Source organism: Gossypium raimondii, chromosome 3 (assembly GCF_025698545.1).
Source record: "Gossypium raimondii isolate GPD5lz chromosome 3, ASM2569854v1, whole genome shotgun sequence".
NCBI classification, from domain to species: Eukaryota; Viridiplantae; Streptophyta; class Magnoliopsida; order Malvales; family Malvaceae; genus Gossypium; species Gossypium raimondii.
The window spans coordinates 57,343,934-57,361,556 of NC_068567.1; the positions used below are offsets into that span (position 1 = coordinate 57,343,934).

The window sequence follows — 17,623 nt, forward strand, 5'->3', positions numbered from 1 at the left end:
TTAAAATATTATTAAAATAGTTAAAAATTAAAACATCTTAAATAAGTAACAACCTTTTACTCCTTGAAAATATCCCTAATCATATTTTACTAATAATCCTATTTTATTCAAAAAAAAATTCAAGAACCCTTTGAATCTTCTTAGAACGATCCCTTATAAAATGGATAGGAGGGTAAGTTTAAAGAACCAAATTGTTTAACTGAAGATTTTTTTTTTGGTGTAAAGTAAAAACTTAAGGTTCTTTCTTTTTTACTTTGTTGGATGTAGTAGATGTTGACTACAAGCTCAAAAACTCATGGTAAGTTGAGGGTTGCGGATTAAGAGCATCGACTTGTAATTTAAATACCACTTGGAGCAAAGGGAAAGAATTCTATGGTTGTTCAAAGTATAAAGAGGTGTTTTGTTTCACACCATATTTGGCGTAAATAAATGTTGAATAGGTGTATATAGGTTGAAGGTTTAATTTGACAAAGAGTTTGGTCAATATTATAGGGTTGATGTTTGATATGATATGGAGTTTAGTTGAAATGAGGGAGTTGAGTTTTGAATAAATTTGATTTGTATATTGGAATAGGTTAATCATCCTTTTCAACTTCCACACATATTTTCCCAACAGCATTTTCAGTGAACAACCTCTTCTATGTATTGCTGTTAAATTCGACTCTGGGTCATCTCCCCGCTTCCCTTTTTCTCGAATACAATCCATTTGGGGTTTGTAAAGTCCTTCCCATTTGAATAGTTAATCTGCATCAGTTGATTTTCCTTTTGAGTTTTATAAAAAGAAAAACGAATCAATCTCAGACATTCTAAACATTGAAGTATTGAAATATGAGTTCCAACTCTACAAACTACATGCGACTACTGTCTTTAACGAAACAGTTAACCTCTTACGTCAACCAAGGTCGTCACTTGGACGCCCTCTCTCTCTTCCACACCATGCAAACCTCTCCATCTCTCACTCTCGACCCTTTCGTCTTCCCTCTCGTTCTCAAATCCTGCGCTGCCATCCACCGCCGCCGACTGGCCTCCTCCATTCACGCTCACGCCACCAAGTCATCTCTCCTCTCCAACCAATTTGTCGCTTGCGCTCTCATCGACATGTATGGCAAATGCTTCTCCATCTCTTTGGCCCGCAAGTTGTTCGACGAAATCCCTCAACGAAACGCCGTTTCTTGGAGTTCCATGATTTCTCTCTACACGCGCTACGGCCGTATGGATGCGGCGTTGGGGCTGTTCCAATCTATGGATGTTGAGCCAAACGAGTCCACGTTTAATGCCATCATAGCAGGTTTGACTGAAGTGGGAGATGGCCCTTCTAAGGCTATTGGATTTTATAGAAGAATGCAGGAACTGGGTTTGAGGCCGAATTTGATTACTCTTCTTGCTTTATTACCCGCTTGCGTCGTCTTAGCTGCATTGAGTTCGATTAAAGAAATTCATGGCTACGCTTTTCGAAGCAACATAGAACCTCACCCGCAGTTGAGAAGTGGTTTAGTGGAAGCTTACGGGCGATGTGCAAGTCTTGTTAACGCTCGAAATGTATTCCGATATATGAAAGAAAGAGATGTAGTTGCTTGGAGTAGTTTAATATCTGCTTACGCTTTACATGGTGAGGCAAGGGCTGCACTGGAAGTTTTTAAACAGATGGAGTTGGCGAAAGTGCGGCCTGATGACATTACTTTTCTCGGAGTATTAAAAGCGTGTAGCCATGCTGGATTAGCTGATGAAGCATTGGGTTATTTTGATAGAATGAGAATAGATTACAAAGTTGAAGCAAGTGCTGACCATTATTCATGTTTAGTTGATGCATTGAGCAGAGCAGGCAGGTTGTACGAGGCTTATAAAGTTATAAAAGAAATGACTATGAAGCCAACTGCGAAGACTTGGGGAGCATTACTTGGTGCTTGTAGAACTTATGGAGAAGTAGAGTTGGCTGAGATTGCTGGGAGAGCTTTGTTTGAGATAGAGCCATCTAATGCAGCCAATTATGTGCTGTTGGCTAAGATTTATGCTAGTGTAGGAAGATATGAGGAAGCTGAGAGAATGAGAATGGAAATGAAGGAAAGGGGAGTGAAGGTAGCTCCTGGTAGCAGTTGGATTTGAATCAAGACCTAGGAACTTTGGTGGATTTTTCTGTTGCAGCTTTAAAGATTATCTTGCCTTTTTAGGATCTTGGTGATGACTTCTTGTTTAGCTCTACCTATGTTAATTCACCATTCAAAGAAGCTTTTTTGAGGTGAACGAACAATGGAAGGCATAGCTAGCCGGCGTTGGCTCCCAATGCCATATTAGGTGCAATTTTGGACGTTGGAATCCATATTGCTGCTAAGCTGACCGGTTACTGGCATTTGATATGGACGATAATATGAAGGCAGATAAACGTTTGGCTGTTTCCAAATGACCAATGTGCACGCTTTTACTTTGTTATTGTTCCAATAAACCTTTAATATTATGGTTTCGGTATCAAGTTACCTACCCTCCCTCGATTATCCAATGTACAAAAAGGGATATATATACAAACTCTACTATTTCTGAATCGTTTATATAGTAGCAGTATACGATATCTCTTCTTTTTTCTAGACTGAATGAAACAGAGAGAATATTAGAAGCCATCACTTGCACAGCCTCCCATTAACAAAATTTCTTTGGAGGTTCATATCTCATGGCGTGCAGTAAATCTCTGAAGCATCCATGTTCTAGCACATGATGAGTGGCTCGACAGAGTAAAGGTCATTTCATGTTGGCAATGGCGCCCCAACATCATGTTCCTTAATTTCATATCAAAGATTCTTGTAATATTTTCAGACTGGAGAATAGCAGCAAATTGCATCCTTTTTATTTCGGTCTCTCCATCATATGTTCTTTGCAGCAGCTTTCCGGACCCTTTTCAAACATTGGACCTTCACAAATATATGAACAGTGTTTCTATTGAAACTATAGATTAATTGTGGGAAACTGATTGTGATTTTATGTAGCTAATTGATTGATTAAGATCAGAAACTTTCAGGAACTATAATCAATTTTCAAAATGAATGTTTCTAACTATCTATAGAGGAAAGTCAAAAAGAATGTTTCACCCAAAAAGCAAGAGAAAAGCTTATCTTATTATTGCATTTGTAGAGAAACAAGAAGCTTAATCAGCAACATATGTATGGATTAAAAGCCAATATAACCATTCTTAGCCCATAACAATAGTTATGGTATACATCCTGAAACCCCAAACTCTACAGCTTACCAAAAAATAAAAAGAAAAAGTGAATCACTGTTCCTCACCATCCTCTTCTGCAAAACTCAGAGCTTGACAAACAGAGTCCTCCTCTGCTTCTTCCTCCATAGAAAAGTATGATTTCCGTCCCGTCAATTCGGCAACTCTTTTGGCTGGACCTGAATCCCGAGGACTTTCAGCCCAAACCCTGACAGTTCTAATCTTTGGTAGCACATCGTTGATCTTATCAATTGACTGCGGAGATTCATCCTGTGTTGCACCCTTTAGAATGACCACTTCACTAGGAATTTCCCACTTCTTTTTCACTCTGCTCTCACTCTTTTGATTCTTGCAGGATTCCACTACCCGTTCATTCGAAACACGCTTCTTATCGTGCCTGTTGCTCTCCTGCTTATCGTTTTGTGTTAAAGATCGCTTTCGAGCATCCTTCACCGTGAAATTCCCATTGCTTTGATTGCCAATCTGATTGTACCGGCTGCTCACAACTCTCCCAGGTTTCAATGGCTTCTTTGCTGTCAACGGTTTTTCTCCATCTTTGAACAGCCTTTTTGGCTGAATTGTAGAAAGAACCCCCTCGTCTTTCTTCACAGACCTTTTAGATCCTACCGTTGTCGCTGCCGCCTTAGGAGCAAGAACCTTGGAAACAGTTTTACGTGACTTGGGGCTAAGACTCAAGCTCTTACCTCTATCTCTTGTGCACTTGCCTTCATCAATATCTTGAAGCTTAAAGAAACAGGACTTGCGGCGACTCTGTATTGATTGTATGGGAGTTGTGGTTTCCTGTTTCAAGAATTGCCTTGATTTCGTTGCAGAAAATATCTCCGTTGGACCTAAACTAACCCCCCTTCGATTCATTTTTGCTTTAACACTTGAAAACAGAGGGTCTTCCATCTTTTTCGTCGTCTCCAGATTCTTGATGCTCTGTTTTTGCTCCATGAATTTCGCAGGCACTATTCTTCCTTTCATCGAAATGCTTCTGGCATTATATTCAGCTTTTTCCAGTCGAAGAGACTCGAGTTTCGCTGACAAACGAGCGACCTCCTTCTCTATCTCTTCAATCTCCATATCAATCTTTTTCTCATCACGCTTTTTCTCTTCTTCCTTGCAAACCCCACTCTTCATTTTCGCTGAAATTGGCTCTCTGGTGTTACCAGTAACATTCTTGGAACTAAGAGGCTTAACAACAGACGCAGTAGATTTGAAGGAAATTGGGGATTTTATCCAAAGGGGGCTCTGATTTTCTTTACTTCCATCAGATTCCAGTGACTGATTCACCGATCCTGAATTGAAATTACACCAAGAATCCTTGATGGCGTTTGTATCGTCAGATTCTCCATTGTCAAACGCCGCATTGTTCCAAACCTGAAGCTCTGGCACATTAAACGAATCTGGGTATTGAAGGATACTCATTTCTGTACACTTTAAATCGAGAGAAGAAAAAAAAAATCAACAACCAAATTTGAGCTTTTAAATGAATACGCAGAATTGAATGTCTTTGAAGGATATTGGTAAAAGGGAATGAAATATAAAAAGCAATGGAAGGGAATTTATTTTCTTGGAAGATATATGACCGTTGGACAAAAGTAGACGTTAGAGAGTGTGTTGGTTAAATCTAAGCCGTTAGATCATATACGCTCCCATAGACGCTCCCATTTGATTTAAAGGTTAAAAAATAAATAAGAATTTAAGATTTCACTGTATAACCGTAATCAATTTCTCTTTTTTTACATCTTTATGTGCATTTACTGTTTTCTTTAAAATTAGTCACATTAATTTATTTAAATTTTTTTAATAATATTTAATATAACACTATACATAATTTAAAAGATATAAAAATTCAAGAAAAAAATAGTACTCAAGATTACCACAAGAGGTGATCATGAGTTGGACTACTTGGCCCGGCCCGATGGCCCGTCCGAAAAATGGGAGGGTTTGGGTAAGAATATAGGCTCGAAATATGAGTTTGGACAAAAAATGAGGCCCGTTTAAAAAACGGGCTGGGCCTCGGGTAAAACTTTTTTGGCCAGGCCCGGCCTGACCCGAATTATATAGTAAATATATATTTTTTTATTTTTAATCAAATATATTATATATATTAAATATATATTTAAAATGGTCCGGCCCTGGCTCAGGCTTAATAATTTTCTCTCAGGCCGGGTTTGGACAAATTTTTAGGCCCATATTTCGGGCTGGGCCCAGGCCTAAAATTTTGTCTAGGCCCGGCCCGGCCTATGATCACCTCTAATTACCACCGGGGTTGTCACATTTAAAAATTTAATGCCTCAATCAATATTTCTGTTAAAAATATATTGATAATTTTCTAAGTCCGTTTGAGGAATTAAAAAAAGACACTATCAATTTACCAAATACAAATCTATGTATAAAAGGAGTTTGAGGGCTTTCCTCCAATGATAGGTATCCTATTCTATCTCTACTTTTTCATTATAAAATAATTAAAAAATATAGTTTTGATTCATTTACTATGCTCACCTTTATATTTTAATTTGACATAATTTGATTCTTTATCTTTATAATGACATTAGTTAATTCAAATAATTAACATTCTTAGCTATTAGTCTAACAAAATACTGACCATAACATTATAAATGGATAATATTAGTAATCACTCAGTAACTTTTCATAGTTAAATAACCAAAACAAAAACTTAGTAACAATGAGTGATTAACGATGTATTTGAAAAATAACGGTTTAACAATTCATGTTAATATCCGTTAACAAGTTAATGAATAGATGACTTAAATAATGAAATTTCGAATAATTGATTATTTAAATTGTAACTTTTTTTTACCTAATCATTCATTAATGATAGATTCTTTTACATGTAACTAACAAAAGTTATAAATCTTTAACTGTTACCTAATCTTCTATTTTGGTAATAGAAGTAATTAATTTGGTGAGTTTTTTTTTTTTTTTTGTCTTGGAGATGGTTTCTTTCCCAGGAAAACATAGTCGTTTTCATGGCTGGAGAAAGAGAAGGAAAGCAATGGAATTAATGAAGGGAAAGGAATTAATTTGGTAATTCACGTGGGAACTGAATCAAAACAAAGTCCAGATGGGATTTACAGGATAAAGCATGTAAATGGATAGCAACTAAAATGAGTGTGACCACATCTCTGTATTTTGTGGAACACTGTCATGCATGTGTTTAATATCTACCATGATTATAGTTTTAAAAGGCTCTTCCATGAACTGCAAACAATTTTTGACTTAATTCATTTTTAAAATTATTTTTCGAATACAACTCTGAGGTTATTATAATATGTATAACTTCAAAACTGACTTACTCCATTGGATTGTTTGAGATGTAATGGTGAGAGGCAAACTGGTGTTGTCATGTTCACACATATGATTCTTTTTCTACACCTACTTTGTTCAGTAGTAGCATCTTTTTCTTTTGGATTGATAGTAATTTGGGATTCTCTTAAAATATTTTCTTTTCTGGTTTCATTTTATAGTTTCTGATAAATAATCAATCAAGATGTGTTAAAAGCATGGGACTAGTCTATTGGCCTGGCAAGGAGAGAAGACCCTACAAGATATTGGTATCATGAATACGGAAAACCCTGTGCATATATACAAAGAAAGCAAAGCAACCGGTTTTTTACCTAAATAGGATAAGAAAAAAAAAACTAGGGTGTCAGAAAAAGTATTTACCAAAGTGGGTTACTTTTTTTCATTGGAGTCTATTAGATAGGCGTTAATGAATAAAAAATATTAATTTTTTTCTTTTTTTGAATAAAATATTTTTTAAAAATTTAAATAAAAATACGGGTCAAAATACGGTCAACGGGTCAAAGAGGAAAACGGGTCGGGTGGCGCCTCATAGGGAGGGGCCAATGGGTAATTTTGTATGTATATTGTAACTTTTTGTATGAATATTGTAATTATTTTATAATTAATATTGTAATTTTGTATGAATATTGTAATTTTGTAATTTTATATGAATATTATAATTTTGTATGAATATTGTAATTATTTTATAATTAATTTTATATTTATAGTTTTTTATTAGTATTTTGTATGAATATTGTAATTTTGTAATTTTGTATGAATATTGTAATTATTTTATAATTAATTTTGTATTTATAGTTTTTGATTAGTATTTTGTATGAATATTTTAATTATTTTATAATTAATTTTGTATTTATATTTTTGATTAGTATTTTGTATGAATATTGTAATTTTGTAATTTTGTATGAATAGTGTAATTATTTTATAATTAATTTTGTACTTATAGTTTTTATTAGTATTTTGTATGAATATTGTAATTTTGTATGAATATTGTAATTATTTTATAATTAATTTTGTATTTATAGTTTTTGATTAGTATTTTGTATGAATATTGTAATTATTTTATAATTAATTTTGTATTTATAGTTTTGGATTAATATTTTGTATGAATATTGTAATTTTGTAATTTTGTATGAATATTGTAATTTTATAATTTTGTATGAATATTATAATTTTGTAATTTTATATGAATTTTGTAATTTTGTAATTTTGTATGAATATTGTAATATTGTTTGTATGAATATTGTAATTTTGTAATTTTATATGAATATTGTAATTTTGTAATTTTGTATGAATATTGTAATATTGTTTGTATGAATATTGTAATTTTGTAATTTTATATGAATATTGTAATTTTGTATGAATATTGTAATATTGTTTGTATGAATATTGTAATTTTGTATGAATATTGTAATTATTCTATAATTAATTTGTTAGTAATTTAGGATTATATTATAAATTTTGTGTTTGTAATTATTTAAAATTTAATTTATTAAGATTAAGCTATAAATTGTTGTGTTTAGTTTAGTATTTGGTGAGTTTAACATAAAAGTTTATAAAAAATTAAAAATTATTTTATTAAAAGTTTAATTATAACTGACTTTTTTAATCATATAGTTGTTGTTAACTCATTTAATTTTTTATATAATGTAACTTTTATATTATGTAATTTTATTTGATTTTGTATTTATTTAACAGTATTTATTGATTTTTTGAAACAAATTTTTATATAAAATAATACCATTGGCGCCTCTCAACATGGCACCACTAATGGCACCTCTCAGATAGGCACCACCATTGGCGCCTCTGAGATAGGCACCAATACTATGTATTATACGGGTCATATACTAACCTGGAAAATATTTAATTATATTTTATAAAAAAAATTTAATATAAAATATTCATTGGCGCCTATCTAATAGGCGCCATTAAAAAAAATTAATATTTTTTTATTCATTGGCACCTATCTAATAGGCTCTAATGAAAAAAGTAACCTATTTTGATAAATACTTTTTCTGACACCCTATTTCAGTAGTTTTTTTTTTTTTCTTATCCTATTTAGGTAAAAAACCGCGAAGCAACTATTGTGTTGTTAAAAAGACTTTTGGTAAAGCACCCATCACCAAAATACCCACATTCCTAGGAACCCCCTATATGTCTGAAAGAGAGTGCAAACAGAGAGTTGATGTAGAGAAGAGATGCACAAATGTCTAGTAAGCCTGGTTGGTGGGTTGTTTTCAATCACCCCATCTATAACTCTCCTAACCCAACTTTGCCTACGATGCCATGGTGTCTCTTGGAAATATGGATTATTTTGTAGTATTATTCCCACTTTTGCTTTGTGCTTACAGTAAAGCATAAGGGGAATATGTGACTCATTGACTTGGAACATTAGAATGAATTGAAAACGACAATTATCCCACTGATTTAACTCCACTATTTGGTTTAATCACCTTGAAATTATCTATGATTTTAATCCAAAACCTAGAAGACAACCCATGTATATGATACAACTGAGAGGAGGATAATTATTGGAGAATGCAGATAAATTTAAAACCACCATAAAACATTAAAAGAGTAAAACAACATAATTAAAAAGATTAAAAACAACAATGTTCCTGGTAATCAGGATTCAGGTCCCTCCCCTGTTTAAATTTAAACAGAAAAAAAGAACAACAAACACATGTGTGCAACACTTATGACAAAAGGTTCACAAATCTCTTCATGTCTGCCTTCCTCTGCTGCTCCGGTTTGTAAACTATCTCCGCTGTAACAATTTGAATTGCAGGCCTTCAAAAAAACAAGAATGAAAACATAAAATAAGAGCCCAAACTGTGATTGATATAGTCCACACAAAATTAAGGGCCCAAGGCAGTGGATGCAGGAATCATACCAAAAATTTCAAAGTGAGGTTCAGTATAATCCAGGAATGGGCACCCAAACGACGTAAAAATATGTTTGATAATATGGATCGTAATAGTAAGGAGGAAATCCAAATCCGGTTGGCACCATCTCTTGCCTAGGAGTAACCTTCTTCACTTCAACTCTCTTGTTGTTTAATAGATGGAAATTAGTTCGCAAAACAAGGTTGGCCGACTCCTCTGCTTCATATGTCACAAACCCAAACCCCCTGCTTCTCTTAGTTTCTTTGTCATGTATTACCACTGCATCAACTATGCTTCCAAATTTCTGGAAATATCCTTTGAATTCTTCATCTGTTATGGATCGAGGCAATCCTCCCACAAATATCTTCCTCTTCCCTATTTCTACTTTTGGTTTTGCTGGTCTCACCTCCACCTGATTTTTCAGTTATTCAATAAATTCATATATCAAACATTAAGATGTAGAAAAGAGAAACAAGAAGATGTTACTTACTTTTCGACCAAGAATAACATGTTGTTGTTGAAGGGAAATTTGAGCTTTGGAAGGATCAACAAAAGTAACGAAAGCTATGGCTTTCTTAACGTCGACAACAACATGTTTAACTTCACCATACGCACTGAAATGTCGTCTCAATATCCTTTCATCCATCTCAGTAGAAATTCCATTTATGACCAACTTAGGATTCGTAAACTTCATCTCCCTAAACGATTATTTCAGACTAATTACACAAAAATTTAAGAAGGTTGAAAACTACACATAATACTTATAAGATAAAAAATGTGTTTACAGTGATCAACTCCAATTATACTTCCTTCTTTACATGGTTTACTTGTACTTGGTCATTCATTAATTAAATTTAAATATATTGTTTCCTTTTGTTGTCTAATTTAACCTTTTTTTTTAATTTTAAGTATTTATTTATTAATTTCAAAACAACAAGTTATTAATATTTTGAACAAGTTAATTAGGCAATGTTACATTAATTTTAAATACATTAGAATTAATTTTTTAGATATCTAAACCATTAATATTTTTAGTTAACTTGATGATATAAATAGATTTCTTTATTTCATAAATTATATTAGATATACACCCAAATATTATGTGTTGTAGTGCAAATTTTGGTCATACAAATTTTAGAAATCAAGATATGTAAATTTTAAGATTTTGAAATTCATTGTTTGGATAATTTATTGTTTTAAATTATTTTTAGAAATTAAAATATTTAAAACTTAAGATTTTGAATTAATCCAAATTCATTGTTTGGATAATTCCAATTTAGATTTGGATTCTTAAAATATTTTCTAAAATTTAATTATTTAGGAAGATTTAGAACATTGTTGTTTGAATTAGACTAGACCAACCTATCAAGTTGGGAACCAGCTAGGGTATTGGTCCGAAGAAAGGCATTCAACTGGTTGACTCGAGAATCAATATGGATTGGTTGAATTGAAAAAAAGATCAGTTGATCGGGTGGTTGAACCAGTTAAACCAATTTATTTATTTTTATGAATTTTTAATTATTTATTTAATAAAATAGGACAGAACGGTCAAACCAATCGCACCGATCAAATCGGTTGGACCGAAAAACCGATGGCTAGATCGGTTCAACCACTAATTCTGTTCTAAAAACCTTGCTTTTGAGTGAAAAAAATATTTTCTCCACTTTTTTATGAACAATTTAAGATAAATTGATTGCTTTTGTATATTATTTTAAAGACTTTCTTTTGAATTATTCTTGAACCAAAAAAAGTAATTTTTTACTTTTATATATTTTAAAATTTTTTGGGTTAAAATATTTTTTTAAAAATCTCAACTTCAACGTATTATTAATACAAGTCATTTATACTTTTTTACACCTAAATAAAATCATATAATTTAGTTTATAATTGAATAAGTGGATTTATCGTAGGTATAAATTAAAAGACAGATTATAAATTAAAATTGAGAGAATTATGGTATAAATGAAATTTTTGAATATTTATATTGTATCATGTTAAATGCATGAAGCTTTGTCACTGTTTTCAAAACTGGATTAGACTAGTCGGTTATACTTGTTGAATTGGGAATTGGTCAAGGTACCAATTTAAAAAAAGGATCAAACAAGTTGACTTGTGAACTGACTGAACTGGTCAAACCTATCAATCAAACCGAATGAACCAATTTTTTTTCTATTTTTTTGATAATTTATTCAATTGAACCGAGAACCAATGGTCTAATTAGTTTGCACACTGGTCCAGTTCTGAAAACATTATAAGTAAAATTATTTATTTATTGGGTTTTGAAGGTAACGTAAAAACAAAAAGAACAAAAAAAAAATCATGTCTTCTAATAAATCTTGGATTTTGAAATTTTCAATTTTTAGAAAGGATTTTAAAATCCAAACCTTAACTCTTATAAAATTAGACTTGGATTTGTCTAAATTCAAATCCAATTTTTTTATTTACTATCTAAATAAAGAATTTGGAGGTTGAAATCCAAATCCATTTTTTTCCCAAATAATGGTCCAAAGAATAATATGTTGTTGTTGTTGAAAGGAAATTTGCGCCTTGAAAGGATCAACAAAAGTAACAAAAGCTATGGCTTTGCTAAAGTAGATAACAACATGTTTAACTTCACCATATGCACTGAAGTGTTGTCTCAATATCCTTTTATCTATCTCAATAGAAATTCCATTTATAACCAATTTAGGATTTGTAAACTCCATCTCCTTAAACGATTACACAGAGAATTTAGAAAGGTTGGAAACTACACATAATACTTATAAGATAAAAAATGTGTGTATAAAGATAAACTCCTTTGCATGGCTTACTTGTTGTATTCATTAAATAAATATAAATATATTGTTTCTTTTTACTGTCTAATTTAACAATTTTAAAATTTAAGTATTTATTTAATATTTTGAACAAGTTAATTAGGCGCATGTAGCGGTAAATAATTTATATTACTTAATGGGTTTTACATTAATTTTAAATACATTAGAATTAAAATTTTATAAATTTACTAATAAAGTTTATGACAATATCAATTATGTTTCTACATCAATATTTTAGGCAACAGAAAGTGTATATTAAAGTCTTCTCCTGCAAATTTTGGTCATACAAATTTTATATTTTAATTTTGTAATTTATTTTTTCAAATTTCTTTTAGAAATTAAAATATTTAAATTTTAAGATTTTGAAAATTTTGGATAATTTATTATTTTTAAATTCTTTTGGAAATTAAAATATTTAAAATTTAAGATTTTGAATTAATCTATATTTATTGTTTGGATAATTCCAATTTAGATTTGGATTTCAACTAATTTTAAGTCTTAAAAATATTTTCTAAAATTTAATTATTTGGGAAGATTTTGAACATCGTTGTTTGAATTGGACCAGACCAGCCTATCGAATTGGGAACCAACTACGGTATTGCTTCGAAGAAAGACATTTAACCTGTTGGCTCAAGAATCAGTATGGACCAGTTGAATTGAAAAAAGATCAGTTGATGTAGTTGAACTAGACCTGTCCATGGGCCGGACGGCCCGGCCTGAAGGCCCGCCCGAAATATTGGAGGGTTCGGGTAAAAATATAGGCCCGAAATATGGGCTTGGGCAAAAAAATGAGGCCCGTTTAAAAAACGGGCCGGGCCTCGGGCACCACTTTTTTTGCCCGGGCCTGGCCCGGCCCGAATATAATAAATATATATTATTATTATTATTATTATTTTAATTTTAAAATACTTTTAAAATAATTTTTTTATTTTTTAAAATAATTTTTTAATGTTTATTTTAAAAATGGGTCGGGCCAGGCCGGGCTCGGGCTTATGATATTTTTCTCGGGCCGGGCTTGGGCAAAATTTTAAGCCCATATTTCGAGTCTGGCCGAGCCTGGGCCTAGGTGGCGGGCCAAAAATTTTTCTGAACCCGGCCCGGCCCATGGACAGGTCTAAGTTGAACCAGTTAAACCAATTTATTTATTTTTATGAATTTTTTAATTAATTATTTAATGGAACAGGATAAATCGGTCAAATCAGTCATACCGATAAAATCGGTTGAACCGAAAAATCGATGGCTAAATCGATTCAACCACTAATTCTATTCTAAAAATCTTGCTTTTGAATGAAATTTTTTTTTCCACTTTTTTATCAACAATTTATTGCTTCTATATATTATTTTAAAGACTTTTTCTTTTGAATTATTCTTGAACAAACAAAAAAAAAACTTTTCATATTTATATTTTTATAAATTTTTGGGTTAAAATATTTTTAAAAACTTTCAACTTCAACGTATTATTAATACAAGTCATTTATATTTTATTTTCACCTAAATAAAATCAAATAATTTGGCTTGTAATTGAATAAGTGAATTTACGTAGGTATAAATTAAAAGACAGGATTTATAAATTAAAATTAAGAGAATTATGGTATAAATGAAAAATTTGAATATTTATATTGTATTACGTTAAATGCATGAAGCTTTATCATTGTTTTCAAAACTGGACTGGACTACATGGTTATACCGATTAAATTGGAAATTGGTCGATGTACCAATTCAAAAAAAGGATCAAACCAGTTGAGTTGTGAACCGGTTGAATTGACTGAACTAGTCAAACCTATCAATCAAACCGAATGAACCGATTTTTTCAATTTTTTAATAATTTATTCAATTGAATCGAGAACCAATGGATTTTAAAATTATTATAAGTAAAATTATTTATTGGGTTTTGAACGTAAAACAAAAAACAAAAAAAAAATTCATGTCTTCTAATCAATCTTAGATTTTGGAATTTTCAATTTTAGAATGGATTTTAAAATCCAAACCTTAACACTTATAAAGTTATACTTGGATTTGTCTAAATTCAAATCTAATTTTTATTTATTATCTAAACAAAGAATTTGGATGTTCAAACCCAAATCCTTTTTTTTTTGCCCAAATCATGGTCCAAACAAGCCACTAGATAACTTTTAAATATATCTCATAAAAAGACACTTTGTTTTTCTAACAACCTCCTAACATAGTGGTAAGAATATCATTTTGTAGGAACAAGAACTTGGGATCAATCCCAAATAACAATTTAAATACTTGTAGTATACACAACAAGAATATATATTGTAGAGAGAAAAATATTTATACAATACTAGAAATATTGTCATACGTGTATGCGTATGTAAATCACATATTTAGAAAATAAATGTGTGTTTAAAAATAACATACAATATAAATAATAAAAAAGTATGGTTTGGATCTAATTAATAGTAACACATGAAATATGTATGATATTATGTAACAACTCGATTTTCAGTGGTGACGGAACAGTGGTTCGGGACCACAAATTATGGTCGTGTCGACTCGTAATTTTTATTTTTATAACATTTATGGAGTCATTAGAGTCGTATTAAAGTTTGGTTCCGAAATATTAATGTTTAGATAGCTAATTAAAGAAAAAGGACTAATTTGTAAAAGGTGCAAAACTTAGTAATTATTATATTTAGTTGATTAAATAGCTTAAAATTTAAATGAGGAAGGACCTAAGTGATAAATTATCCCCAATTAATTTGGTTGGACGGTTAAAAATAGAAAATAATAAAATAATGCAATTTAAATGGCAAAATTGTAAATTAGTTGAAATTAAACAAACAAATTGAAAAATTAAAGTTTTCCTATTCATTTTTCTTCAACCTTTGTCGAAATCACCATAGGAGAAAGATTAAAGTTTTGGTTTCTTCGTCCTTGTGCATGTGAGTTCAATTCTCATCTATTTGTTGTAATTTTTATATTTTTGAGATCATTACAACTAGGTCTAACTAGTTCATACCTTCGTTTTTGAATCAGTTAAAATTTTAGAAGTTGCCATTGATGAAACTTGAATGCTTTTTATGATAATTGTGTATTTGAAGCTTTAGTTGTGTTATTTGATGATTTTGTAATGTGAATTTTGTTAGATTATTAATACTAGAAGTCCTATCACACACATATGCATGTAGAATACACGTATTTAGAAAACATGTGTGATTAAAAATAATATACCATAAATAATGAATTATATGGTTTGAAACTAATTAATTATAACACATGAAATGTGTACGATATTGAAATAAAAATTTGATTAAATTGTAAATGAAACGAAATTACAATTGATAGAAGTAATAAAATGTGCATATTAAAATAAAAATGTATAAAAGAATTAAAATGAGGTTAAGTGGTAAATTTAAAATATACTAATCTAGTTAACACGGGTTCAAATATCATTTTATGCATTTTTAATAAAAGATTAAAATACTCTCAAATAATATAACTTATTTTAATTACAAAAGACATTTCTATAATTTCTCTAACTAAATTGGTGTTCGGTTAACTTATGACACCAACTTAGTCAGGTGCTTTAATAATAGTATGATTAATATTATAAAAATATTAAAATAAAATTATGCTTTCTTCCCAAAATTTATTATTTTATTTTTTAATTCGTAATTTGGTATACTAAATTTTAGTCCCATTAGGCATTGCTATTTCAGGTGAAAAAGTGATTTTCAGGGTGAGTTTGGATAGGCAGTGCGTGCATTTACTTACGGTTAGTGTAAAAACAGCGGTGACGGTGAGATTAGATACTGTAGCGATATTGTAGCGTGAAATAAAAAATAAGCTAAACGCATCGCACCCAATCGCGTATCTAAACTCACCCTCAATCTCAAAAGTAACGCCAAACATTGACTTTGGGTTGAAAAAGCTGCTTTTTTACCCAAATCCAAAAAATGGGATTTTGATCCTTATGACTTTTGGGTTTTGAAAGACAATTTGTATTAAAAAATATGGATTAATTTATACCTTTTGTATCATTATATTAAATTATTTAAATATTATTTATTATTATATTTGAAATTTTAAAATATTTCATGTATCATTAAATTTATAAATAATTTATTAATTATTAAAATGTATTTAAAATGCATATTTTTGTATGACAATATTAAATTATTTAAATATTAGCTAAAATAATTTATTTTTAATTTTTAACGTCTTGTATAAAATAGACATTTTAACTTTCCGTTACAAATTCTGACAGTAATGTCAAACACTTAAAATTAACAAGCCACACTTTTCCACGGCACTTTCCTATAGTACTTTCCAGAAAAAACTTATTCAAAAACATTTATCAATAATAACAATGCCAACATTAGCCTTTAGTAGAGGTGATCATGGGTCGGGTCGGGCCCAAGTAAAAATTTAGGCCCATTTGCTAGGTATGAGCCTAGCCTGGCCCGAATAAAAATGCTAAAATTCGGACTCGAACTGGCTTGCGCATATTAAATTTTTTATATTATATTATTTTTACATAATTTTTAAATATATATAATACATCAAAAATACTAAAAACATTAAAATAAATATTTCCGAACAAATTGAAAATAAATTTTAAAAAATATGTATACTTAAATAATACTAAGATAGATGCAACTTAACAAGAAAATGTCACTAAAATAATAACAAAATTAACAATAAAACAAGTGTTATAAAATATTCAAACAATAACAACAAAATAGTAGCAACATAATAGTGGAATAGTAGCAAAATAGGGAGAAAACAACAAGAAAATATCATTAAAATAATAAAAAAGAGCAGATTTTGTTTTGCCATTTAGTGAATTCGGGCTGGGCTCGGGCCAAAAATGTATTACCTGAGGCCCGGTCCGTTTTTAAAACATGTCTTATTTTTTCCCAAGCCCATTTTTCGAGCTTATATTTTTACCCAAATCCTTCTACTTTTCGAGCGGGCCTTCGGGTCGGGCCGAGTGGCCCAACCCATTAGCAGGTCTAGCCCTTAGTAACCCATATCATTTATTGTTATTCATTTTTTATTATATGTTCAAAGGAGAAAGGAAATAAATTTTTTAAAATCATTAAAGTCTAGTATTGTCACAATCGAATCTTGTCGGTCAGTTGAATCAATTGAATCAAGAAATGGTGGTCTAATTAGTTTGATAGGTAATATATAACTGAAAACAAAACAAATCACTGTGAAATGGTAAAAAACTGAAAATCAAGAAAAAAAAAAAAGACGGTTCAATCGATTATAATTTTTAAATTTTTATTTGATTATTGTTAAATTGACGACTTGATGGACTGAGCCACAAACATGATTCTTAAAGGTATCTTATATAAACTCAACATCTTACAATTTTTAATGTATTTTTTTAATTTTTCTTTTGTATTATGAAATAA

General features: G+C 30.6%; 3 protein-coding genes across 3 annotated transcripts; 1 reads left to right on the forward strand and 2 right to left on the reverse strand.

Moving 5' to 3' along the window:
* Window positions 1-313: 313 nt before the first annotated feature.
* LOC105794907 (putative pentatricopeptide repeat-containing protein At1g03510) lies at window positions 314-2,543 on the forward strand. The gene has a single exon (XM_012624294.2). The coding sequence runs from the start codon at window positions 829-831 to the stop codon at window positions 2,101-2,103; it is 1,275 nt and encodes a 424-aa protein (XP_012479748.1). The 5' UTR covers window positions 314-828; the 3' UTR covers window positions 2,104-2,543.
* Window positions 2,544-3,071: 528 nt separating this feature from the next.
* On the reverse strand, window positions 3,072-4,745 carry LOC105794906 (uncharacterized). The gene has a single exon (XM_012624293.2). The coding sequence runs from the start codon at window positions 4,634-4,636 to the stop codon at window positions 3,260-3,262; it is 1,377 nt and encodes a 458-aa protein (XP_012479747.1). The 5' UTR covers window positions 4,637-4,745; the 3' UTR covers window positions 3,072-3,259.
* A 4,706-nt stretch (window positions 4,746-9,451) lies between these two features.
* Window positions 9,452-10,069, reverse strand: LOC105795989 (RNA-binding protein 1). Its single transcript, XM_012625639.2, has 2 exons — window positions 9,914-10,069; window positions 9,452-9,835 (listed from the first exon to the last, which is right to left on the reverse strand). Exons 1-2 carry the CDS (start codon window positions 10,067-10,069, stop codon window positions 9,452-9,454), a joined length of 540 nt encoding a protein of 179 aa, XP_012481093.1.
* Window positions 10,070-17,623: the final 7,554 nt, after the last annotated feature.